The sequence below is a fragment of the Zonotrichia leucophrys genome, chromosome 2 (assembly GCF_028769735.1).
Source record: "Zonotrichia leucophrys gambelii isolate GWCS_2022_RI chromosome 2, RI_Zleu_2.0, whole genome shotgun sequence".
In the NCBI taxonomy this organism is placed as follows: Eukaryota; Metazoa; Chordata; class Aves; order Passeriformes; family Passerellidae; genus Zonotrichia; species Zonotrichia leucophrys.
In genome coordinates, this window is record NC_088171.1 from 15,219,554 (window position 1) to 15,246,533 (window position 26,980).

The window sequence follows — 26,980 nt, forward strand, 5'->3', positions numbered from 1 at the left end:
CATCCGAACATCATTACTGCCAAAGCATTTTAGATATGAGCCTTAAAAAAAATAAGGTTTAAAAAAAGTCAATGAAATTATTTGATGAAACACAATCATGAAAATAACTTGAGATGTTTAATAGTGGGGAGGATAAATTGAGGGTTTCAGAACAATCTCAACATAGGACTCTACTATTTGACAGAAATAGTATTAGAAAAAATATTCTGTTCTGCCCTTTTTTGCTATTGTTTTCCACTAGAACAGCCAATCACCTCATACAATAGTCATTCCATTTGCCCACATGTCTTTTCCCAGTGGTACCATTACTACTTATTTCCTTCAGACTATTTTTGCCTTTTTTTCTTGCCTACTAGTCTTGCTTGAAATATTCTGTTTTCCACATAGCTCCTCTTTCCCCTATATATCAATGAACATTAAATCTGTCCTTATTCCTGCTCTCATGACAGACTCAGTACTAGCAGACTTTTTCTACAGCTGATACCAAAATCCTCCTTTCTCATTTCTATCCTTCCTCTCCTCTGCACAAGTCTAAATTTAAGTAATTTTATGCACTAATAACTACTGCATTGAGCTTAAAATGTTGCAGGATGTCCCTCTGGGCAAAACCGAAGCAGAAGAATTCTTCAAGGAAACTCTTGCAATCCTCCTTGCTCATTTCTTTGGGGGCAGTGGAATTCATTTTTCCCCTGAATGAGCATGAGCTGCTTGTCTAAACACTGGGAATCCCCTGAGAAGGATGGAACAGAATATGTAGGCACGTGATCTCAGAGTCTCACAGGAAAAAAGCAGCACATGGTAAGAATTAACTAACTGCTGAATCTCAGAAACTTACTGTGCATTCAGAATGATCATCCTTTGGGGATATTTTTAATGTCTCAAAGGCATTTTTTCTTGGGTAATTAAACACTAAAATATCTTCAAGCTTGAAGTTTTTAAATCTAGTTCTCTAGAAAATATTATTCATTTCAAGCAACATAAGGAGCTGCAGAAGTTCTCTGCCCTGTGTTACCATGAGTATGAGTGTTTGAACATAAATCTCAAAGGCTTTAGTCTCTTCACTTAACTCCTGCTCACTTTACTTTGGAACACAGGGGCCAACCTGTAGTTCATGCCTAACCATGAAAAAGGATTCCTGCCTTGCTTATTGAGGATCAAAATGTCTTATAGAATTTCTGCATGAAACAAACTCTCTTCACAATGACATAGGAGTCCCACAAAAGTGCTTTCAAAGACAAACAAGAAGGGATGTGTATGTTAATGGCAGCAGGGATTGTAACAGCAACAACACAGCCTACCCAAACATATGCACAGAGGGGAGAGCAGCTCTTCAGCTGAAGGAAGTGCAGAAAAGGAGTCAGAGGAAGCATCACAAGGCACAATGCAGCTGGAACAAAGCTGTCTCCCAGCCCCTCTACTCCAACAGCCAGAAGGGCACAGTCCCACCAGAAGGGCCATGCGCTCTGGTGACCTCTCCTTTCTTCCTGCCTGACAGCCACAAGTTGCTTTTTAAACGCTGGCGAGCTGAAGGAAGGGCTTGGTGGACTCTGACCTTTCCAGGCTCATGTTAAACACAGGACTGTCAACTGAAAAAAGCAGAGATCTCAGCACTGATCATAAACCAGGTGTGAATACATCAGCTTTATTGCACCTAAGCGCTGAACATTGCTCCCATGAACAGCAGGCAATCCTGCAGGGCAAACCTTTGCCCACAGGATACAATCTGTGGCAATCTCCTGGCTGAACATTTGTGACTCACTGCACTGCTTGTGTGGGGCAGGAGAACCTGGCTCCAGTGTAAACACAGCATTCCATATCCTGGGCACACTATACATGTCTGACAGGCTGCCTCCAGAGAAGTGCTGCTCACTCCTCAAGAGCAGCCAAATAGGGGTTGTTATCAAAAGCAATGACCACAACCATTTAGCACCATCACTTCCTGTACCAAGTGACCCTTCTAATAATACTTTGTCTGTGAATCTTCTGTCCAAGCCCCAACATCTCCTCCATCCTCCACTCTGGCAGGCAGAGCCCAGTGCTGACCAGCTGCCAGTGAGGTCTCAGTGTTTGCTGTGCCCCTTGGTGACTGCACAGCTGCTACTGGAATAAAACAGCGGCTGCAGCCGCTGCTGCTCTCTGCTCCAAGGTCAGGCCAGGAAAACTGGGCACTCCCACAGCCAGTTCAACCCAGGTGGCTGCAGTCTGATGTATTCCCAGGAGAATATTCTCTGCTTTCTTCTCCTGGCTTCATTGGCTGCAGTCTGGTGTATTCCCAGGAGACCTGCTTTCTTTTCCCGGCTTCATTCCTATCCTTGGGAAAATGACTTTGACTTCCTCTTTTCTCTCCCATCCTTTATCTATCTTTTGTGATCAGACCATGATTTTTTATCTCAGTTTTATAATTTGGTTTTCTTTAGTTTGGAAAAAAAAATTAAGTAGGGTAGGGTCATTTTGAAGAGGCAGGGAAGGAAAAGAAGTGGAGTGGAAAGGGAAAGTACTTGCTGCCAGTAACAAAGTTTGTTGGGAAAGTGGGGCGGTGCAGATAAATTATCGCTCCCTGGGGCAGAGGTGAGAGAGATAACTGGTACAGTATGACATAGTAAAGGTGCAAGTGTTAGTGGCTGGTGAAATTATGAAGTTGCCTAATGGGTGCCCTGATGGGAGGCATTTGCATTTGGGTATTAATGTGCAAACCATGCACATTAAAACACATCCTGGGTTTGTTATCACTGAGGCCCCAGTTGAAAAATATCTCCACCCTTTGCAAGCTGCAGGAGTGGAGAAGATGCTGGAGAACAGGATGACAGCTCCCTGGCTGTGTGGGCTTTGGGAAGTCAGAGTTCAGCAGCTTGTGGCAAACAGGAAACTGCAGCCAAAGAAATACCCTGATAACTGCTTAGGAGATGCTGCAGCCGCTCCTGCCAACCAGTTCCTGCTTCTCGGGAGGCACCCAAGTGACCCCTGACTCCAGAGGTTCCCAGCCAGGCACTGGGAGGGATTGCAGTACAGCTGCCTGGCACAGGGATACTCAGCCCCAGCCCTGGAGCTGTAGCTGGGCACTCCTGATTTACACAGCTGGCTTCTTTACAAAGGCAGCACTGGACACAGCAAAACCCGCTTTGGGATTGGTGTTTGTGTAAAAGTTATAATAAAATCTGTATCTGGAAGATAAGTTAATATAGTAGGAGTCCTAGTAAATATATGTATTGTATAAGTGGCCTTGCCCCAGTCCTAGTTGTTCTAAATGGGCTGCAGCTGTGATGTCCTTAATTGAGCAGCAGCTGTGGCTAATGAAGATAACTGGGATAAAAGGGGGGTGGGCTGGCTGGTCAGGGAGAGTCTTGGAGGAGCCCTGACAAAGAAGCAGGAACAACACTGCTGTGAAGAGCTGCTTGTGAGAAAACCACCCAGAAGGGAGGGGACTCTAGAAAGAATATAACAATAAGAATACAAGTGGTGACCCCGACGTGATAGAAGATAGGACAGCCCAGAGCTGTGGCAGCCTGAGAGCTGGGACTCTAGAAATATAACAACGAGTGGTGATAGAAGATAGGACAGCCAAGAGCTGTAGAAGAACATGGCCTTTGAGTCGAGGAGCTGTGGGAATATGGCTTATGAGCAAGGAGCTGTGTGTGTTGTAAATGGCCTTTGAGTCATGGGGAAATGTATGTATTGTACTTGAATATCTATAGTGTATTTGAATATCTGTAAGTAAAAGAAAAGGGGAAATATAGTTATGAGTCTCAGTAAAATATGTATTGTATAAGTGGCCTTGCCCAGATCCTAGTTGTTCTAAATGGGCTGCAGCTGTGGCTAATGAAGATAACTGGGATAAAAGGGGGCAGGTTGGCTGGTCAGGGAGAGCCTTGGAGGAGCCCTGACCAAGAAGCAAGAGCAGCACTGCTGTGAAGAGCTGCTTGAGAGAAAACCACCTGGAAGGTATGGGACTCTAGAAATATGAATGCAACAAGTTAAGAGTGAACAAAACAATTCCCAGGTTCCCACTCAATCCATGAAAACCCATCTTTTCTTGAGCTGTCCTGTGCAAAACTGTTCATTCACTCTCCCAGATGCCATGTACACTGCAGTATAGAGACACTGCATTAAACATCTAGACATCACCTACAATTGTGTCTACTGGCTCAGACACCTTCAGCACTTGTTTTTTTCCCCTGACATCTTTAGTACTTCACAAATGTTGGAAAATAACTCATGATTTTCATACCCATCTGTGCTCTCCAAAGGAGTCTAGAAAGCAGCCAAACAATTCAGTGATTTTATTTTTCAGCCATTTGTGAGACTTTATCCTCTTGATTTCCTACTGCTCAGCACAGCCAGCCACTGGCCACTTGACACAATAAGATCTGAGCAGAGCCTTGGGTAGCACTTGAACCAGTCTGTTGAGCAGTTTTATTTACTCCTGAGCCCCAGTGATCTCAGTAGCACATTTTTGCCACCAGTTCTTTGCAGTATACTACAGTGGACAGCTGCTCACTATTTGCATATTCTGGCAAAATCACATAATATTCTGAGTTAGAAGAAACCCTCAAGGATCATAAAGTCCATCTTTTAAGTGAATGGCCCACACAAGGATCAAAATCCACAACTTTGTCATAATTAGCACCAGATGTGATTTTTCCCCCTGAAATAAAGAAGCAGAGAAGAATACCATGGATAAAATTAATTTTTATCTTCCAGTCCTTAAATTTCACACATTTTTGGCAGATAATGACCCCTCTGGTATTTGCTTTTACTTTGCATGGTGTTAATTTTTTAGCATTTTTAAAGCTTTGTCTTTCTGGTGGCTTTCTTCTTTCCTGGCAGTATTAATATTATATCTTGATTTACCTGTTGAAACATATAGTCCCTGCTGTCCTTATCTTTGGATATCAAAATTATTTAGCTACCATTTCATTTGTCCTGCGCTTGCTTTCGATGGAGCTGCTTGAAGCATTAGTCTGTCATTTCAATCTCATTTTCCAACACCACTAAAACAGTTTTGCAATTACAGCTGTGACAGCATTAAAAGCTTCTGCTAAAACAGCTGTTATGAGACTGCACCCTAAACCACTGCACTGCCCAAGTGGAACACAGGGTTGAATCACAGGCCACACTTGAGTAAACTAGAATAATTCCTTTCTTATTCCAAAATGCAGCTAGAAAGTAAGCAGAAGGAAAGTGATTGAAATTATAAATAAGTTGCAGCATTGTTGGTTAAGTTAACCATACAATAACAAGAACAGGCACAAGCTCCAGTAGCCACACATAAAGGCACAGTGGAGTGAGTTGATAGCTTGTGTTTCCCAACACCTTACCTTCAGAAAAGTGTCGAATGGCACGCTTTTTCATTTTTTTTAATCGGTAATTTCCCAAGTACCTATTTTAAGGGAAACTCAGAAATACCAAGAGCATGCTCCGAACACCAACAGGCTCCGGCCGAAGGATTTGGGGAAAGCGACCTTTTTGCTCGGGGCGTGTGTTAGCACCAGACAAGCCCACTCATCACTTAGTGACTTCCACTGCTCTTGGCAAAGCTGCCAACAAGAGGGACAGGGAATCCCTGTCTGCCCAGATTCCCTGCTGTCCCCGAGCGTGGAACCAGGCAGGGAAGGGAGCAGGAGAAGAGCTCTGGACAAGGGCTGGGGTCGAGCAGCCTTTCGCCACCGCCGGGAGCGAGGGGGCAGCGGGGCAGCCCCGGCCCAGCCCGGGGGCGGCCGGCCCGCGGGCAAACCCCGCCAAATAAGGCGCTGGCGGGCGGCACGGAGGGAAGCGGGCACCGAGCCCCGCCTCAGGAACGGCTCTCCCGTCCTTGCCCGCCGCGCCGCAGACGCCTCCCCGGCCCGCTTGACGGCAGCGGGGAGGAATGTGTTTCCGGGGCGGGTAGAGCGGAGCGTGGACCTCCCCTCCCCCGCGGGCTGGGCTCCCGCAGCAGCTCGGAGCAGGCGGCGGCGGGCAGCCAGCGAGCAGCGAGCCCGGGCGTCCCGCCGCGCCCAGCCCAGCCCTGCCCAGCCCAGGACGCCGCTGCCGCAGCGAGCCGGGCGGGCCGGAGCGCGCCCGCTGCCCGGAGCCATGGCCGAGGTAACGGGAGGACGGGCGGGGGTCGCAGCCGGCCGGGAGCAGGATGAGCGGTGCCTGTGGCCGCCGCGGGGCTCAGCGCCTCGGGCGGGCTCCGGCGGGCGGCGCGGGACTGCGAGCGCCGCTTCCCGCGCCGGGAACCGCCGCCGCCCCGAGTGCGGGTCCCTCGGCGCCGGTCCCGGGCGGAGGAGGGGGCGCCGCCTCCCGCCGTGCCTGCCCGGCGCTGTGGGCGGGAAGGTGTCGGGCCCAGCCTGCGGCTTCCTGTGGCGGCGGGACGGCGGCCTCGGGCCTCCCGTGCCGCCGGGGCCGGCCGGGCCTTTGTCCGGCCCTGGCCCTACCAGTGGAGTAGCGGCCGCCCCGGGCAGCGCCCCGAGCCCTCCTCTCCGAGAGGGACGGAACCCGTGCGGGTGCCGTGCCCTGTGCCCGCCGCGGCCTCCCGCCGGCGGTGCTCGGGACGGGGGCAGCACTCGGCTGGGAAAGTTTCGGGCGGCTTCCCCGGAGTGTGGGCGAGGGCGGGCGGCCGGAGGAGGACGGTTCCTTGTACGGGAAGCGGGCTCTGGAGTTACAGGAATGGGAGCCAAAGGAGTGAGGCAGTGCAGGAACTGAGTACCCCGGTTTTTGACCTGCACAAATCCGCAGAAAGGGAGCACTGAGAGCGGGGTCCATGCAGTTTGAATGACGGGATGGTCGCAGTGCAGCGTTTGGCTGCTCGATCCGTCCAAACTGGCACTGAGCCTCTGTAGTTGCTATAAACTTGTGTCGGGATAGAGTGGGAATGCGAGGCCGCTGTACCGTGTCCCACATGGGGATTTCTGAAAAATCTTACAGCAGTACCGCACTGCTTTGTCTCCTCTTATTGCCTTCAGTTACTGGTGGTTGGAAGGAAACATGGAGCGATGGGAAATTCATTCTGACTCACTGTCCAGGCCCATGTCAGATGTCTTTATGTTATAGAATAAGGATCTGACTGCCTGTTAAACTCATTAGGTAGTCTGTGACTGTTTATGAAAAGAAGCTGATCAGCGTTCATGTTTGCTTCTTCATTTGTCCTTGATAGAATAGAGCAGTCCATTCATGCCAGCACATGTGCACATAGCTGTTGGGTGAAAAATGTTGATTTTTCTGGTAGATTTGCCATCGCTGCTACAGTCCTATTCATGCCAAGGTACACACAAACTTTCAGGAGTAACGATTGTCTCCATTTAGATTAGTGGAACCACTCACGGCTAATGCTTCTTGTGTGCTAAAGCGTTGAAATTAAGCAGGACCCTACGTATGTGGAAAAAGATTTAAATAACTTGTACTCCTGGCACGCAGATCATTTGGTAGGTGATGGTAGCAGTGTGAGGAAAATTAGTTTTGAGAAATGAGGCAGCTTGGTGGCAGTGAGGGGATTTTGTTGTTCTTGATTGTTTGTATGGGCCTTTTAAAAGTAGTATTATACTACTAGAAGGATGTAAATTAGACTAAATTAAGCAAGACTAAGAGCAAAGACATTCATTGTCCACATCCATCGCAGCGATGAAACCGACAAAACCGATGATTCATTCTCCTGTCACAAAAAATATTACTTGCCGCTGGGTAATGATTAAGTAGCATTTTGCAAGCTTGCCTAAGGCTCTATTTATAAGGGTTGCAAAAACAGTGAGCCATTGGCAATAGATTGGCAAGACAAGACACGTTTAAGATGTGAACGCCTTCAACTTTTGTCCTTTTCAAAGATGTCTCAGCTGAAAGGTGAAAAGCTGACAGGCATGCATAATCTTACCTTAATCAAAATTGGAGCTGCTAAGTGCTGTATCTGTTTGCCAGCCACATGATAAATGAACCATATTTATTTCAAAATGAAATGTCAGCAGTTAAAACTCTGTTGTTCTCTGTGGGTGCAGCCAGGGAGCTCATTCTGCTGTCTCTGTTCAGACGCCTGATCTGTGCCATGTCCCCAGTAAGGCCCATCCTTGTGAAATTGGAGGGATGCTTGTTTTTCTAAGAATGTACGTGAATTTCTGATGGGATTGCAGAATTTTAGTGTCTTGTCTTGAGTATTTTAAATGACTCAGGTGGTTAGCCTTACACCACTTCCTTTGGGAAGTTGAGTCCCAAAGCTGAAAAAAAAACTGTCTGAGAACTTTTCCTGCTGTTCCTTCTTCCTGATTCATGATTCCATTCCTCTCTCTAAACCATTCTCTCTATACCTCTCATTGGGTAACTCTGCTGTAGTTCATATTTGAAGAAAGCTTGTTTGCTGTAGCAATAGCTCAGGAAGTAGATATAACTTGGGTGGCAGAAAGGTGAACTTGGGGAGAGCCGTGCACACATGGCATGGGCACGTGCTGTGGCCTCCCTTGCCCTGAATACAATTCCCTTGCTGCTGCTGGTATGAGTGCCAGTCAGTTGTTTGTAAATAGTTGTCATGCCTGCCTTTCCACCCAGTCTCTATTTAGCTGGGTGATGTGATGTGATGTGATGCACGCTTTGCTTGTGGTTCACCCAGCTTCTCATCGGTGTGCTACAGGCCTCGTGCTTGGCTGTGGCTCTTGGTGCTGAAACAAGGTGCTGCTAAAGTACCTTGTCTTGATGGGACCCTTTTAGTAAGCAAAGGCTCTAGTTCTGCATCGGGCTCCCTTTCCTTTTAGTGGACAGCCATGCAGGGTCCCTGTTGTTCCTCTCCTGCTTGTGGGTTTCTTCAGTGTGGGCCTGCTCATGATGCTTCCTGCAGCCTTTGCTGGTGTCCCTGTCACTGCTGCACAGGAGGTTTAGGGGTTTAATTCTGTGCTACTGTGCTACTGTGCTACTTTCTCTGGTAGTTCTGCCATGGTGTAGGAAGTGGGTTTTGTGGAGGAGGGCTGGATGGAGCTTGCTGGCCATTGGTATACCTGACCTTCCTCTTCCTCCTCATTCCTTTCCAAATGTGTCTTGCACCCCTTCCATGTAAGACAGACTGTTGTAATCAGTGAGGCATTGCTCAAATGAAGTTAAATCAGTATTAATCACTAGCTTTAAGATTGCTCATGCCACCTCATGTGGCACTTGGAAAAGACATTGATTAAATAGGTCTAGGAAAGACAGAATGCATACTTAACAATAGCAGAGTCTATTCTGTCTCCTTTGCTTTTCTAGAATGTCAAGTGATTTATTTTTTCCAACCTTTTTTTTAGGATGGCCAATCCCCTTTGGCATCCTTTTAATTCTTAGGGGCTGCCGTCAGCCCTCTGAGAGGGAATCCTTGTTGGGAATGCCTTTTTTTCTTTTTTCCTTTGCCTTTTAAGCTGCATCTATTGGTAGAGCTCATAAAGCAATTACATAAATTTAATCAATCTTAAAAATGTAATTAAGGCAATATGTAGTCAGATTTATTTTGGAAGTGTCATTAAAAAGTACTTGCCAGTATGTGTACTATTCCCCTATGACTAGATTTTTAAGTCAGCTGCTATATTCTGTGCCTGGTAGAAAATTTCCGGTCTCCCAGCAGCAGAAAACTCAGAGTTCAGTCTGTGTTTTCCTGCCTCTCATCTCCCATCTGTCTTTATATTGCTGATTCTTCAAATTGTTTCACTCGTCCCACTTGCCTTACTTTGAAGTCACCTTCTAATAGCAGCACTCTCACTGCCACTTTTGCTCCAGGTTTTTCAGGCTTCTGCTCTGGTGTAGGTGTGCAGGGATATTTTTTAGACAAACGCATCTCAGACCTGCAATGACAATAAGTTTTTGTTCTAGGGGAGAGTTAGCTGGTTTTTTCTGAAGAGGATGTTTGTTTGCTTTTCAAAAGGGAGGGAGTATCACAGATTTGAGAACAGATGAATAGATGAACAAATTCAGTGGCTCTGTCTCCTGGACAGATACTAGCAATATCTGTGTGTGATTTAATGCTCCTTTTGTGTCAGAAAATTAAAATCTGTTGGATAGTTCTAGTGCTGCTGACTATTGTCATTTATGGTGACAAATATGTTCTCCTTTTTACTGCCTAGTTCCTCCTTGCTCTGCTCTGTGGTGTATTGTGTTGACAACTTTCTATAAAGGATGATGTTTCTTGTCATGTGGTAACCAGAGGGGACCACAATATTGACCAGTATCTGTCAATTGTTGTGGTTATGGCATTTCTGGGGTAGCCTACAAAGGCATTTTTATGTTTACCCACAAATGGGAAGACATATTCTATTTCTTTTTTTTTTTTTTTCATAATTTGTCCTGCATAGGTGTGGTCCGATAACCTGAACTCCTAAAACTGTAAGTCAGAATAAATTTATGAGAAGACTTTTTCTCTGAACTTTTTTCTTTCCCAACATGTGGATTATTAGGGTAAGAACCAGTAAAAATATATATGGCTTCACTGAAAGAAGTGGTTGTGTGCTTTAGCTGTGTGAGTTTCTAGCCCAATGTAAGACACATCTAAGCTTTCTGAGCAGCAATTGTTGGGAATGTTATGCAGGAAATGAAGATTCTAACTTCTGTGAAAGAAAAATGCGACCCTAGGCACCTTATTATAATCACTAAATAATATGATTGCCTTTTTCACTACTAAAGGTGCTCTATTTAGCAGAATGTTGCTATTAAACATCCTGTGTTTTTGTGATAACCACCTTCTATTATTTTTCTATTCTTAAAGTAATCAGAGTGGTTAGTGGACTTCCTAGGCTATTGTATTTTCTCATTAATGGATTGGATATGTTCAGAAAGATGTTAACAAAATTTGCACTTAACCAAGCACATGGTAGGGGAATTAGCCTGATGAGACTATAATATTAATGTTTTCTTTTGCAAAAGGTCATAGAATTCCTACTTGGAATCATCTTTGGGGTGTCACTGAGCAGAGGCTCTTTAATATTTTAGTGATATTTTTTTGTGCTATATCTTTTTCATTTCTCTTTACAGTCAGATGCAAAATGGCTTATGAAACATGCTTTCTGTCTTAAAAGCAGTTTCGTGTATTTCATTTGTTTCTTTTTCAACAGCAGCAACGAAATGCCATCAGTATTCTTGTGGTTTTATTAGAGGGGAAGTTTTGAGTAACAGAACTGAGTCTGGAATCTTAACTTTGTTGTTGCTCATAAGAGCTGAGAAGATATCAGTCTTTTCTTACCATCCTATTCATTCCTTTCTGTCACAGAAAAATGTTTTGCAAATATTTGTTTAATTAATGCAGTTCTCACATTTTGTCAGCAAATCATTAGACTATAAAAGTCACTTTCTCAAAAATTCTAATCTGTAAGACCATGTTTAAGTGCAGATTCCTCTTTATAATGCTCATAAACTGCAACATATACAATACCTAATGCCAGAATTTCCTCCCTCAAATGATTGGCATCATATTTGTAGTTCTCCTATTTCTGCTCTGGGTTTTGTATGAGATCACATACTTAACTTAGTCCTAGTTTTTACCCACTTAGTTTTAACTTCTGCTCTTGGTACATTCTTCTGTAAAAGCAGGAAGGGCTGTTGTTTGTATGAATTCTTGTTGTTTTAAACTACAAATTTCTCTGTAGTATTTATACTACAAAGAAATACCTGCATTTAATTTTCTATTATAGCTATTAACAATATATTTTAAATTTTGTAGATATAGAAGTAAAAGCATTTTTGATGTGGAAGCTGAATAGAAGAAGAGAAATATTTCTTCTTTTCTCATCCTTTGTGGTAGAATGAAAAACAGTGATTATATATTGGGCTGAACTGAAACACTGAACTTACCCTCATTCAAAGATGACTGATCTGTGGTTATTTAAAAGAGAAGAAAAATAATTGTGTCAGATTAATTTAGAAGGAGTCAGTATTTCACTTAGGAAATGGTGATGAGTCAAAGTGACATCTTGGATATCCGTGCATACTTGGTCTCAGGAAAACAAATCTGAGACTGGGATGGGTAGTTTGGCATAATCTTGCCCTTGAGGTAAATATTGAAGTAAGGATGTGTCCATTTGGAAAGGGGGATAAGCTGTTATTCTGGTGTTTCTTAATTTTCTTTGGTGGAATTGTAATTTAATGTGTCTTAACATGTGCTTACCTTGGGCAGTGGCACCAAGAGCCACATCTTCCCCGTGTGCAGGAAGCTGCATCTGATCTCTCCTCATCTGCTCTGGGTCCTTGTAGGCTGGCAAGACCTGCTGGGAGTGATGTTCCACAAAGCAGAGGGTGCTCTTCCAGGGAGCCCTGGGGTCACCAGAGTGTCCAGGAGCATCCTGGGGACCATAAGGGGGCCATCTGAAGGACCTGGCATTCCAGTAGCTTGGCCAGCACCCTCCAATTCAGCTGCTTAAGTATTGAATTGGCAACATCCAGCTCCACCTAGATCCTCAGCTGTCTGGTGTTCCAAATCTTGGGTAAAGACGTTTTGGATAAAGATGAGTACAACTAAAAGGAAGGCCTGTAGTGGAGACAGATATGAAAGAACGTCATCTTTTTGATGTTAAATCAAAGCACTCTCCCAGGTGTCAAAAGATGACACATTTTAGTATTTGGTTATCAATAAATTTGGAATAAATTTTGTATCAGGATGACTTCTGATACTGCTGACACATCTTTGAGAATGGAGTGGTGGTTGAAGGTTTTATGCTTGTCCAGTCAGCAAGTGAAATGCCCCCTCTTCTGCTAATGAGAAGGAGAAATGAGAAAATCTTTGCTATCACCATCCACAAGGTTGGCTAGGGTAAGCGTGGTTGCTGCCAGTGAATTCTGGCTGGGCTTTTTTCTTATTACACTGATATTTTATTTTCTTGTGTATTAGGAAATTAGTTTTAGTGGGCTTAGGAGAAAGTCAATAATTACTTTCTCAGAGCTTCCTTCTGTGCTTTTGCAAGGTTGTATTTAGTGTGTGTTACTGTGCTGACTTTGTGATGCCAGGTGGAGATTGTCCCACAGCTGAAAGGCATGCTATAGCCCATCTGCATAAAATACAAGGCTTGACAGTTTTTTAATTGTCAATTTGCTGATTTTGTGGCAGAATAGATTAAAAATCTGTCTTTCAGTGACATATGAATATAACTTATGTGCATTTTCAAAACATCTAAAAGTGTAACATTTTAGAAGGTAACACTTGTTCTGTGTAGTTCAAAAACGGAGATGATTTTTTTGTGTTGTTTTTGTCACTTATATGCAAATACAAATCAGTGTGAGAAATTAATGTACAAGAAGTTCAGTGTAATTTTTCCTGGGTGTGGACTTCAGCATAAAAAAGGAAACAGCAAATTTCCTTTTTTGGAAGAACATGCTGTACATACCAGCTATAGGTTGTTAAAAACCACATAATAAAATCAATAAACAGCAACAAACATTTTTTTCCTGTGTTATATCCCTCCACTACACATGTTGTTTACACAAGTTTTTAAAAACTAGACTAAAATGTTACACAGCTATGTTACAGATATCTCCTTTCAGTGAAAAACTCAACTTCAGCTTTAAGGAGTAACTATACTGTGTGAGATTGCTGCCAGCATTTTTGCCATTGCCAGCTGTCTGGTTTGGATAGTAATAAAAGAGTTTGCACAAATACTGCCTCTTTTTGGTGCATAATTCACAATACAGTTTCACTTTCTAAATGAAGAATATCTGTATTTAATATGATTAACATTTGTTGTAGCTGGAAGCAATTTTAATGCTATGTTGCTGCAGAGTTTAAAAAAAAAACTCACTCATTAGTGATAACTCAAAACTCTGCAGCAGACAACTGCTTTTCAAATTTATCTGAATTTCATATTTTGTAAAATGTTCCATTGGCTTTTGAGCCATGAATTCAACTAAAATTGTGTTTAATTTTCATAGGAATGTGGTTCTGCAGCAGTTTATACCAGTGCTAGGTCTCAACTGTCCCTCCTGCCAGTAACTGTGCAATTTTGCCATCCTGCTTGCATCAGCTGTGGAAGTTACAGGGCTGTACATTGAGTTATTGAAATAACTGTTCTGGCCAAAAATTAATTTTCAGCTAGGTCAGTTGTTGCAGCTGGGAGATCACATATGCATTGTGAGGGATGTGCTTCACAGCCAGGGGAGGAAGGGGAAAACGTGCAACTCATAGAGAAAGTGTGTGCCACTGTGGCAGTCCAGAGATAAGTTGGCATAAACTGCTGTGGAACCTCACAGCATCTGCTCGTGCCTGCTTCAGTGCTCTTCTGACTTGAGTAAACCATCTTAACTTGCTAGATCAGGTGAGAAATCACTCAGCAAGGTGTTATTGCTCAGCTTGTTCCGCTGGCTCAGCTAAGGGGCAGAAGTATCTTCTGTAGTTGGCACCAGAGAAATAAAGGGTGCAAAGTGCGCAATTTTAGGGTCTGGAGAAGTTGAGCTGTCTCCTGGGTTCTCTAGTAGCAAACTGGTAGATGTACTTGGCTACTATGAGAAACCTCACCTTTTATTATCTTTTGCAGTGCTCTTAGAAGCAGCTTGTGGACTCCAGGCTTGAAATCTGCTCTGGAAAGCAGCAGAAGTGTGTGAATAGGAAGATTGTTCTGGCCAGAACTGCTTTTTATGAAGTACTTTGTGATGAGTCTGGGTGGTTTTGGTTTTGATTTTTTTATTAAATAGTCTTTTAAGTTGAAGTTATTTTTTTCCTGAGATTGATGAGCTTTTTGCAAGTGCTCAAATTCGCATCAAAATCTGGATAAAGTTCACTGTTTGTTTCAGTTTGTGCTTCTGCCTAGTCTTTTATCACTGCCATTGAATTAATAATCATCATTAATTATGTACACAAAAATATATAGCATACATATGAAAAATATATAGAGAATTAAATTCTGTTCAAAATCTCATAGATGCAGATTTATAAGGCTGTATGTACTTCTGTGGGATGACCAGTTTTTTATTGTTTCTACATGATCACTTTTGTGGACACTGGCATTAAGAATGTTGAGGACAAGGGTTGTTCCAGTACAAGTCTCATTCTAATTGTGTTTGAATAGTGAATCTTTTTAAAAACTTGATGTTAAATATTTGAATATTATCTGTAAACATTATTTTATGTGCTTGCTATTCAAATTCTGAACTAAAATATGAACAACCAACAACAAACCTAAAATCCTTCAATGTTTTGTTCTTTGCTTCTGTTAATTTTTTCAGCCAACTAATTTATTCTGATAACCTGTAAAAATAAAATCAGAGTAGTTCCTCAAATTGGCTGGGTGTGTTGCAGAGCATTTATAAACAATTCATCCAAGATCAGCTTAGGGTGCTTGGCCTGATAGCCTGAATTTAGGCTGGTTCAGCAGCAGAGAGCCTTCAGTGTAATTTTGGAGGGCAGCCAGTCTGACAGCCACCTGCCCCTTCTTAGGAGCTGTTTGCTCCGCACTCCTCTGTCCGTGTGGAGGTCTGGTTTTCACTGAGCCTTACAGAAAGTGCCATTTGACACAGAGGGGAAAGGGGTGGCCCAAGGTCCAAGTGGAGCCGGCTTGGATAGAGGTGGGGCAGGTCCCTGAGTTGTTGGCACAGGGGTTTGCAGCAGAGGTTGCTGTTGCGGAGATGCTGCAGCACTGCTGGTTCTTTCAGCTGCAGTTTGCTTTCATCTGGGTTTTGGCTGCTGAAACTGTGCCCTGGGTGTTAATGATAGCTTCTGGTGGGTGAACTCTGCCATGTAACGACAGACGAGTTTCCGCTGAGTGTTCTCTTTGTGGCGTGCCAGCTGCCGGCTTCCTGCAGTACCTGCAGCAATTGCCAGCAGCGCATTTGCAATTGTTTTTTCTTAAAGAAATAGATACATGAGACACTGCATTTACTGAAACTCTCTAGCTTTTTACTTAAGAACATACTTGCCTCTGTTCTGCTTTTACTTTAACAGAGAAGCTTGGATTAAAGTAAGTTTAGCCAGATGTTGTGATAGTCGTGGAGGCAGTACAGCCTCGGAAGCATCAGTTACAGTCAGCTGTGCAAGAGCTATATTTATATGCATAACTAAACTTTTCATTTCCCCGTGTGGATAAATGTGAGGTTTAAGTTGCACAAAATTAAATAGTGTCTTTATGGGAGTAGTAAGTGGTGCAGAGTATGCAGGAATTTAATACACATGGAACAGACCCCCATATTTTCTACTAGAATGGTTTAAATCATTATGTGGCATTCTTGATTGTAATCTGTCTGTGATGGAAATGCTAAATGTAGCCAAGAAGTCTTGTAGGCTGGAAAAAGCTATGTAAACAAGTTAAGTATCCAGTTCACACTTTCTCCCACCAAAAAATCATGTTATATGTAGACTAGAGCAGAAATTAAGTTATTATGGCAAAAACAACTCATGGTTCTAAAAGCATTTGAAAAGTACTGAAACAACAGATTTTTAAAATTCTGTTTTAATCACAGTTGTGTGAAGAGATGCTTATAATAATGAAAATCCTGAAATATTTGTTATGGAAAAAATGCCTACTGATAACAGCAAGATTGAGTGCAGTAATAATTCTTATAAATTTTTGGAGACAACATGCTTTGAGTCAGTAAAGTTGTGATGAACTCTTGGAAGCTTATGTTTGGAAGAGCATGGAAAAGGGATATCTTTGACAGTGACAGTTTTAATGGGAAAAAATGACATATATTTGTTATTGGTGCATATTGTTGTATATTTATCCTTAAAGAGGAAAGTTTCTAGCTCTGCATGTATAGAGGTGCTGTAGGTGTAGCAAACACTTTCAACCGCAGCAATAAAAAACAAAAAAAAGTAGCAATAGGCCTGGTGTGTTTCAGTGGTTTAGGCTTGGAGAGGTGCTGCCTTTGCAGGGTGCTTGCACAGCAGCCTAAGCAGCACAGGACAGTGTTTTGTCCTTTCCTGAAATTCAAAGAGCTTCATTGTATCCTTGTATGGATCCTCGGGTTCTGTGGATGGGATGCAATGACATAGGATTTCATAGGCACAACAGTTTGAGAAATGTAGAGCAAGCTGTAGTCGCAGATTGGATTGTCAGGAATGTAAATGTTATAGCTTAAACTAGGTGTAAGCCAAAGGTGATCAACACATAAAGGACATTGCTGATGTTTTAATGAGGTGTAGCTTCGAGTCTGAGTGCTCTGCTGGACAGCATGCAGAGTTGTATTTCTCTCCTAATTTAGTGTTGAAATTTAAGCACAATACACCTGCTTTGTTAGTCTAATTTTCCAAAATGTAGCTGTCAGAGTTCATGCTGTAAATTGCAGTTTGTGGATAACTGCCTGATAAAAAAATTTAAATAAAAAGGAACATTTTTGTGAGAAAGAGTACCTGACTTGGCTCTTAAAATGTTTCATATATGTGGTCATCATGCACAGGTTGCTTGTTCTTGTGAGCTGTGTTGAAGTCCTACCTGTCTTTCAAGCATTGAGATGCTTCCCAGGGTAACTCCTGAACTGTGGAATCTTGGCTTCAAATTATGATGCAACAGGTCAAGAAAGTGGTATTCAAATCATCTCTTCATGTGCATACAAACCAAGCCAGGGACAAGGATGGTTAATACAGCAAAGCAGTGTTCTTAAATTGGTAATGATTTATGGAATGGTAGTACTGTGAAGATCTAGCCATGAGTTACAAGCTGTCTGTGCATGGCAATGTGTACACACACTGTTTGAAGAAATGTTCTTCCTTCAAAAGTGGTGCTGACTAACCAGTGTTAATCCTGCCTGCACTACAGCGCTCTCCAAAAAGCCTGAGAACAAAGGGAAGAGATCAAGGTTGCACTTGGGGTTTGCTGACTAGAAAGATGAAGGCTCTTTGTCATAGCTGCATCTTCAGGTAGCCTCTGTGAATCTTTCCTGTTCTTCTGCCTTCTGTCATCGTCGTCAGCAAGACATTCTGACGTGTGTGGGTTCTGAAATAGAGCTCGTTAATGAAAAGACAAATTGTGGTGTGATTCTTGGGACTGTCCTGTACAGGGCCAGGAGTTGGACTTCTGTGATCCTTGTGTGTCCCTTCCATCTCAGAGTATTCTGAGAATAAATTGATTGAGCTTTAGTAGCAGTATTCTTTTTTACAATTTGCTATGGCACTTGTTTTTCTTGTGATGAGTATTACTTAGGTGTGCAGCCAATTGCAGGAGTTTGTCATTAAGAGAAATTGTCAATAGATTTCTGCTAGTGAAAACACAGAAATACAGTGAAACACATACAGAAATACAATGAAATCAGGCATGGTATGTAATTTACCCTGCCTTTATAGGTTTGCTATGTTCCATAATAGTCTACATTCTGTAGGTTTTTCTGGCTTTCTAGAAGTTCCCTGGCTGTCTTTGGTTCCTTGTTTTTAGCTCCTTGTATTCATTTTTAATGTAAGTCCCTAGAGAAGTCTGTATAGTTTGGATTGGTCAGGTCTGCAAGTAAAGAGGGATTTCAGCCCAGCGTCCACAGGTCAGAGTGATCATCCACGACCCAGGAGGTTTGCAGTTGAGGCTCTCATATGTGTCTGAGTGTGAACATACATCTGTTTTACCTCAGGGTAGAGCATTTGGTGAGAAAGAAATACCAAGTTCGTACTCCAGATTATGAACCCAAGTGTCTGTTTTTTCTCATGGACAATATGCTGTAAGTCTGTAAATATTACAGGGAACAGTAACTGGAATCCCACTTATACCTTTTTATCTGACTCTGCTATGTGAGCCCTTCAGTAGGTAAACTAGAGACAAAACTATCAGTATTTCTGTCTCTGTGCCTTTTGTTCTGTGTAGCAGAACAAAGGTTTAATTAAAGCTCATACTAGAGGATGATAGAGCATTCCCAGAAAATGGGAATGCAAACCCTTTGGGGCTGAGGAGGGACTGGAGCCCATTTACCTTACTTCCTGTGAATGCCACAATACTGTAAAATATCTGGGATCCATTACCACCTTCTGTCATGTCCCAGCTGGATCTAGAGCATTTTATCTTTCTCATTGTGCAGAGATGTCAGATACCCGAAAACTTTATCATCTACAGTTGTTCTGAAACCTCTACCTGTATTTTTTCTGATTATAGATGAAATCTATGTCTTCCATTAAGAAAAATTTCCCCACCACAATTCCCTGCAGCCAGGCACCTAACTTGGGCAGATTTGTTTCCATTCCATAATTCAAATCAAAACCAAAAAGTAGTTTGCATAAAAATACCCAGTCGCTTTTCATTCCATTATTTAGAACTGTCAGAAAATTGAGAGCTCCTGTTAAACCCAGAAACAAACATGAGCAAATTCTATGTAAAAGCAATAACTGGTCAAACCATGTGGGTGCTTGTGAATTTAGTGGTTGAGTCTTGAAGCAGCTGTGTCCTATATAAACTAACAAAACACCCCATACTCTGGGGACACAAGATGATACCATGAACAGCCCTCCAGCTCTGTTCTCATGAGCTGTGGCCTCAGCCTGCTCCTACTTGTACATGAACATTTTCATTTATTCTGCTGAAGAGGCCATGTGGTGTCGGTGCCCATGCTGAGATTTCAGCAAAAGACACAACGGTATTTTAGAACCTAACACCTACTGATTTTTTCCACTGCATTCAGTCTTTTTTGGTGAATTTTAAGCTACTTGATCTTGTGGGAAAATTTTTAGAGCTGTATGAATCAACTGTGGGTAGTAATGTAGTGTAACTCAGAGTCTTGGCAGTTGCATTACTGTTGGTGTTCGCCTGCCTTACTGGACATGGGAGTGGCACAGGAGTTTCAGTGTCAAACTGGTACAATTGTGGTATCTTTTCTCATGGCTTGGGCATGCACAAATGTGTATTCTCATCTCTTTTGGGGCTCCCAACCCTGCAGGGGAATCTTCTGAACTAGCAGTGACATACACTAATTGTGGCAGGTGACCTTACAGAACCATACTGGAATGGAGGAGCCAGTCTCCCTAACCTAAGCAGAAAATCAGTTTTCTGTAGATTTTAACTCTTGTAATTGAAAGTTAAGTCTTAACTAGTTTATTATATATTATTTAAATATATAATGCCCTGCTAAAACAGTGTTTAGAGAAGTGATTTGGAGACATGTTTTATTCCATTAACTTAGAAATAACTGACAGAAGTTAAGTCCAATGTGAAATACTGTTGTTTCTTTTATGCTGTAGCATCACAGTAGCTGAAGTGTGTATGCCTTAAAGTTTTCTCAGGAAACACTTTGAGTAAGCAGTCTTGATGCATTGAACTTTTTGTGTAAAAGTTATTTCAGTGCTAAGGAATTTTTTATTTTGCACTTCAGTCTGTGATAACATCCCATTCTTTCCATATTACTGCAAGCAGTTCAGAAACCTCTGCGTTCATGTCTGTAAAGTTACCAGGGGCAGAAGGAACATTGTGGTCTTGTAGCTGTGGTGTGAGGCTGGTAGATAGATAGGCTGTTGAAGGAAGGCTTACTTCTAGAATTCCCATTTGGATTGGTGTGTTGCAAAGCCCTGCTCTTGGGACTGCACTTCTTGACTTTTGTCCATCAAATTCACTTTCCCATCAAATTCACTTTCCCTGCACGGGGATGCTCTGCTAGTTCATCCATCATGATGCAAGGTCAGGAGCTGGACCTCTGTGAAGGGCAACCATCACAAGGCTGGTCTGCATCCAGGGAACAAATAGTTTTGTAGGCTGAGTTTAGGATTGGGGTTTTTGATTAAAATTGCCAGCAGTTCAAGCACCAGTGTTTATCCCAAATATCTGCTTGTTTATTGAAGAAGGCATCACATAGTTTCTTAATGGTGATCCTGGAATTTACTGTGTGGTGTATTCTGACTATACTTCAGTATCATAGTAACACTGATTAAGTAAATTAGATAGCTGTGAAGGTCATAAATGAAGAATTACCAATTTAAGATTTGTGGGAAAATCTATTCCTCGGACTTGAAAACTTTAATCAAAAGTAATTCCTTAGTGTAAAACTTTTTTTTTTTTTTTTTTGTACTGGTGCCTTAGTAATGTGCCTCTCTCAAAACAGAAAAGAAAGATACCACTTTAGTCCTTTCTTTTATAGTGAATTGCTTCTTTACAGTAAATAGTTGTACAAACAGATATGTTTAGAGTTGTTTCATATGCAGGCAACTTGGGGATTGTAATTAATTAACCCCCTCTGCTGAGGGAGTTCTGCTGTCAGGAGTATTTGCAGGTCATTGCTAGAGGTTTGTAGTCTCTGTGTCATTGTGTCCCATGTCACCAAGGTTGTTTGGTTCTTCAATCCCTTCTTTTCCCCCCACTTTTTTTTCAGAAATATCAATGGGATTCATTCTGTCAGTCAATAAAATTCACACTGAAAAGCATGGCCCTCAGCTACTGCTAGGAAACCTTCTGGAGGGAGGGAAGAAGGAACTGTTTCAGCAGGGTAGCCATCGAGTTCTGAAACAGGCATCTCCAGAGACTGTTTCTTTCTGCTTGTTTTAGAAACTTGTCTCTTCCTGCTCCTTTTTTAACCAGAGCCCTCATGCCTGGGGGTGGGGGCTTGGCTGTGTGACCAGTGTAGTCCAGCACACACCACTGGCTCTGGCTGAGCAGCAGGAGCTTTTGCTTCCCATCCCCTCCAAGTTCTCTTTTTCTCCATCATCATCTCACCACTTGTCCCACACCAGGAGAAGTGATTCTGTAGCCAGGTGGAAGGAACAGGGCAGTTTGTTGGATTCATTTCAGACAGATCTTTTCTTGTTCCAGCCATCCTGGTGGCCACGGTAATGCTGGCACTGATCAGAAAGGAAAGCAGTGAGAGTAATCAGCCAGGAGGTTGACTAACAAGAGGGAATAATTAGCCAGGAGAATGGGGCAGCTCTCTTCAGTGGCTTTCCATCCTTGCACTATATGAAAGTGGCTGTAAAGGTAACATCAGCTCCAGGAGGAATCAATTCTGTGCCGCGTTTCTGAACTGAGATTTCAACCCATGAAAGTACAGCTCATGCTAAGAGGTGTCAGGCTGAGGGAAGCACGAGTGTGAGTCCAAAAGTGTGAGTTGTGTATTCATTTCTAGGTTTATAAGTGCAATTAGAGCAGTGTGTGGGGCTGTGAGTCAGCTGGCTGTCTGGATCCTGCTTTAAAAAGGTGCTGTCTGCACGACAGCTCAGCTCTTACTGCACACTGAAATGTTTCCCCCGTGCTCTGGTTGCATGTTTCAGTGGAAAGCTTTGCACTAAGGCAGAGTTCAGAATGCAGTAGGGGCAGATGCCATGGAGTGTGTTCCTGTGCTTGCCATCAGCTTGGTGCATTCTGCATTACTGGGGGAGATGAGCAGCTCAGCTGAAGGGAATAATACTGCAGGAACCCAACACGGCATTGTTAATATTACCTAAATATCTGTATAAACTGTGGCCTGTGGCAGTGCTGAGCTGGGGAGTGATGGGAGAAGAGCAGCATAGCCATCAGTATTTAATTTCAGGGCATTAAATGTGTGTATAACTCTTACCTTTCTTCCTTGTTCCTATTTGCCCAGTCAATTTTCTGTAGGGATGATATTGCCATTCTGATAAATAAATTTTAAAAGGCTTCTGTACTGTGGAGTAGTCAGTTGTAAATATCTTGATGATTAGCAGAATGTGAAAGTTCTAAATACTTAATTCTATGGAGAAAAAATCCTTCCTTCTTTCTGTTGTCAGTTAATGAGTCTCTCATTTCAAATTAAAAGCTGCAGAAATTTCCATTGAAGCTGATTTTATAAATAAAAAATTTTCTTCAAGCATTACTGTTTGTCGAGACAGTAAAAAAAAACAACTTGGAAAGCATTGAATCTAAACATTTAAGGTCATGTCCATGTTTGTTTTCCTAAAATATTTAACAAAAATAGAGTATGGTTCACAAATAATTTTAAAATCAGTTTTTCAACAGCACACCATTTGCAGCCTTTTAGAAAGAATCCAAGTGGCGACACAGTGTTAAAGAGATTTCAGCCTCTTGGCCTTTGAGTTGCTTTTTTTTCAAGGAGAAAAAAAAACACTTTTTCAAGGATTCTGGAATCTTTCAAGGTGTGAAAAATGCGTATTTTATGATTTGGCTTTTTGCAAATATTAAAATTAATATTATATGTGTTGTTTTAGAAAGTAATGCTGTATTAATTCTCTTAAGTAGTGTGTTAAGTATAGTTTTAGGTTATAAAAACTGTTAAAATAGAATCTATGCTATGTAGGATACTTTTTTTTAAAGAAAGGACTTGCAGCGAGATAGCAGCCACAGGACACCTAAATTTTTCAGAGAAAAAGAATTTATTGCCCTCTTATCAGAAGAAACAAACTTCTTCCGACCTCGAAGGCGCTGTCGGGATTCAGAGGAGGAAGCTGATGATGACCAGACAGAATCCTGTATTTGAGTGGAATTTATGCATCATGTATGAAGTGTATGAATATACAACAGACTATTGCTTTTAAGGGTTAATCCTTTGTTAACGGGGGTCCTTTTTAAGAAAAAGCTACCCAGATGTCCGTAACTCTTTGTTTCTTTTGTCTCATACTGTCCTAATTCAAATTGTCCTATTGTATTACTATTTTTATAACCATTTTATTACTATTAAACTTTTAAAATTTTAAAAATACAAGTGATTGGCATTTTTCACAAAGGCTTTAGGAAGGGCGGATCGAGTATAATAGAAAATAGTTAAATGTGGCATAAACATATTATTTCATTGTAACAATTGGGTTTTTATTCAGTTGCAGTCATCTCTGGTTAAATACTGACACGACATTTAGTTGTAGCTCCACCAAGGGTTTCCAAAGGCTTCCTTTGGCCAGCGGGTGTGCTCGGAGTGATTTGTTTGGGTTTATTCCCTCGATGGAAGAATCTGCTGGGACTTGCAGGGAGTGCATGCGGCGCTGCAGCGGCCGCAGGAGGGTGGGAGGACGAGGGCGTGCATGGCTTGGCTGGCGTGGGGCAGCAGCCAGAGCTGAGCCCCGTCAGCAGATCCGTGCTCGCATTGCCCAGCGCTCGGCAGCTGGAAAAGCTGTTCGGCTGGGGGGGCAGAGGAAGAGAGCTGGAAAAGCTGTTCGGCTGGGGGGGCAGAGGAAGAGAGCTGGAAAAGCTGTTCGGCTGGGGGGGCAGAGGAAGCGGGCCGCTGGGAGAGGCATTGGCGCGGCCATATATGGGAAAGGACGTTTTCCTTGTTAGCCTTGCCGGGACTCTGTGCCCAGAGCTGCGTTCATCACGCGGATGCGCTTCCACTGGAACGTTTCTCTTCCAAACGGTCTTAATCATAGCTTTAGCACTGTGTCACATCTTTGCTGACTTATTTATATAGTCTGTGTGGACTTGCTGTGCATCCACTCGTAGTCTGCCCTAAAAAGGTGAGCTGTTTATAATTTTCTCATCTAGGCTGAGAGAAAAGATGGTGCTCACCTGGTGCCAGCAGCTTGGCTTTTTTCTTACTGAAAAGTCCACCCCTTTCTGGGCTTTTTGTACTAAAAGCAAAACTGCTTCTCGAGTAAGAAAATATCCTTTCACTTGAGGGAAGCAAGATTTGCTGAACACAGCATACCTACCCTAAAACCAGGAAAGAAGAACCTGAAAGTTGAGCAACCTGGTAAGGACTTGCTGTCCAGACTCCTGGTCTGGTAGGTGAGATCCTAACCGTGTAACCACTGTCTTTCCAAGCCTTGGTTCCGTCCCTTCACCTCTCCTCCACCTGCTCGCATTCCTGGGGTCACCATTCTCTCTGATCGAGGTTGGTGGTTGCACAGGTTGAATTTAGGTGATTACTTATAGAGGGACTTGATAAATGTGTTCTGGAAGAGAGTTTTTGTGAATGAAGGACTGGTCACTTGCAACAGTTTGCAGAGAGAAATTCAAGTTGTGTATATGCAGAAAGTAGCATTCAAAAGTTAAGTAGGATATAATTCATGCTTCAGTTTTTTCCTCTTTTTTAACCACTAATTTCTTTTGTGTTTATGTATAACATCTGTCAAAGTAGTTCAACAGCATATTCTCTTAATTCTGCTGTGTCTAAACTCCACTGCCAGTCCTCTCACCATAGCATCCACTGAAAAGTGAGCCAAAATGATTTATCTGAAAAATATGAGCCATCTAATACTGTTGTTGGATACAATTTGTTAGCAAAGGGTTGGCTTCTGTTTGAAATTTTCCCCATTGGATTTTGGAGCAGCCATCCCTTCTCTGATAGGTCTGGCTGGATGTGCAAATTAAAAACTGTGTTTCAGTGTGCAAAAACCAAAGCTCAACTGCTGTACTAATTAAGCACTGCTTACTTTGTTGCTAATTTACACAAAAAACAGTATGACTTCTAGAAAAAGGACATACTCTGTTTAGGAGATTCTGCCAAATTCACTTTTCCTTGGCTATACTGCAAGATATTTTTTAGGACAAAAAGTTATTAAGAATACTTTTGTTTCCAGGATGACTGGAGAGGCTTTAATTAGCAGCAATATTTTAGGGTGTTCAAGGAAACTGGCTGTTATCATCTAAGTTCTCAGAACTTTTATAATGAATAAAAGAGAAATATCATTTAAAATTGTATCAAAATTTAAAAGGCAACTGACCCTGGCACTATTAAGGTAGAAAACAATTTAGAAAAATTTAGCCTTTCATTAATACTTTTAGCACTGAACATTTTTTTTTCTTTGATATGGGTGGTATCCATTAATTTTCTGTTGTCTAAAGAAGAAAAAACAGGTAGATTTTATGTCAGGGATGCTTTATGGTGCATATTTTGAGATGAAATTTCTACTTTGTTGTGTAAAGTGCATATCTGTAAAATGCCTTTTGAAGATTACGAAGAAAATGTTTTGTAAAAAACATGTTTTGGTGTTTATCTTAAAACAGAGGTGTGAGTCTAGAAACTCTGTTTCCGTCCTGTATTGCTGTGGTAGCTTTATTTAGAAGTCTCTCTCTGATAACATTCAGAACGTAAATATTTTTTATAACCTGTTAAAAAATTGGTCTGGGTGCTTCCTCCCAAGTCAACAATGTTTTCAAATTCCTCATAGCTTGCTGGTTTACCTAGCAGAAGAGCATTTCAAAATAATTTAAGAAGCTACCCCTTCTAAATACAGTATAGCCCGCAAACACGGTTTGTATTAGGGCAAAACTGTCCAGTGGTACTACTAAGAGAATTAGATTTGTGTTTGTTCTTTGTTCCTTGTCTCCTCTGAAACACTGTTGTATGTCCACAGCTTCGTGAAATTATCTTTTTTGCACTTACTCTTTAGAGTAAGTCACCCAGTTTGGTTTCTGTTTTGTCTTCCAGACTAATTTCAAGTGGCTCACATGTGCTGGCGTCCTCTGTTGCTTGATATGGAATGGATTTGCCCAGCAGGGTAAGGCGCTCGATTGCACTGCAGCAGTTTATAAAACTGTATCTGTTTAGCAGTTATTGTGGATAAATACATCCTCACTAGACAAATGCTAATGGCAGAGGTTAGCATATCTCATGTTAATAACCTGTAGCTGGAACTGAGTTTACAAAACCAGAGTGAGCCAAAGTGAAATGCTGTTGTTGTAAAACACCTTTTTATACCTGAAGTGACGGATTTGCGTTCTTCTCTAGGTGGAAGCGACTGCATAAAAGCAAATGCAAAGTCATGTGGGGAATGTATACAAGCAGGACCAAACTGTGGTTGGTGTAAAAAAACTGTAAGTGTTGCAAACATCTTTTTATGATTTGGTTTTTCCCCTTGGTTTCAAACTTTAGTAAATACTTTACCCATATAGAAATGACTGTTTTCATTAATAGTAATTTCCTGTAGCTCTTCAATTCGATACTTATGTGTACTTTAACAATCAAATGCTGTGATTTTTCTGATTTGAGTATAAACATTTTTCACAATGTGTTTACTTCTCCTTTTCTAAATCCTAAGTGTATACAGACCCTATAAGCTGTCTCATAGTTATTTAAAATTACTCCAATGTGGAATCTGTCTGAGTATGCTTAATTATAGTCTTCCAGTGACATTAGAGTTAGAGCTAATTTTAGACAGATGTAGGTGGAGTAGGGAAAGAGATTGAAGGGGATTTTTCTTCTTTCAAATTTTAGTTTTCTGTTGATAGACCTGAGGACTAAGAGATAGGTTTGTGTGGGTGGCTAGTTTGTTTCATTATGAAACAAAAAA

The 26,980-nt window shown here is 42.1% G+C and overlaps 1 protein-coding gene across 3 annotated transcripts in view; it reads left to right on the forward strand.

The window, feature by feature from the left end:
• The first annotated feature begins 5,888 nt into the window (after nucleotides 1-5,888).
• Nucleotides 5,889-26,980, forward strand: part of ITGB1 (integrin subunit beta 1) — a 43,808-nt gene continuing 22,716 nt past the window's right edge. For 2 of the 3 annotated variants that reach the window (XM_064703989.1, XM_064703988.1), the window contains exons 1-3: nucleotides 5,889-6,078; nucleotides 26,119-26,188; nucleotides 26,419-26,504. In XM_064703989.1, the coding sequence (XP_064560059.1) occupies nucleotides 6,070-6,078; nucleotides 26,119-26,188; nucleotides 26,419-26,504 (165 nt within the window). In that variant the 5' untranslated portion in view covers nucleotides 5,889-6,069. The remainder of the gene's footprint in view (nucleotides 6,079-26,118; nucleotides 26,189-26,418; nucleotides 26,505-26,980) is intronic. The other variant, XM_064703990.1, reaches the window with a different exon arrangement.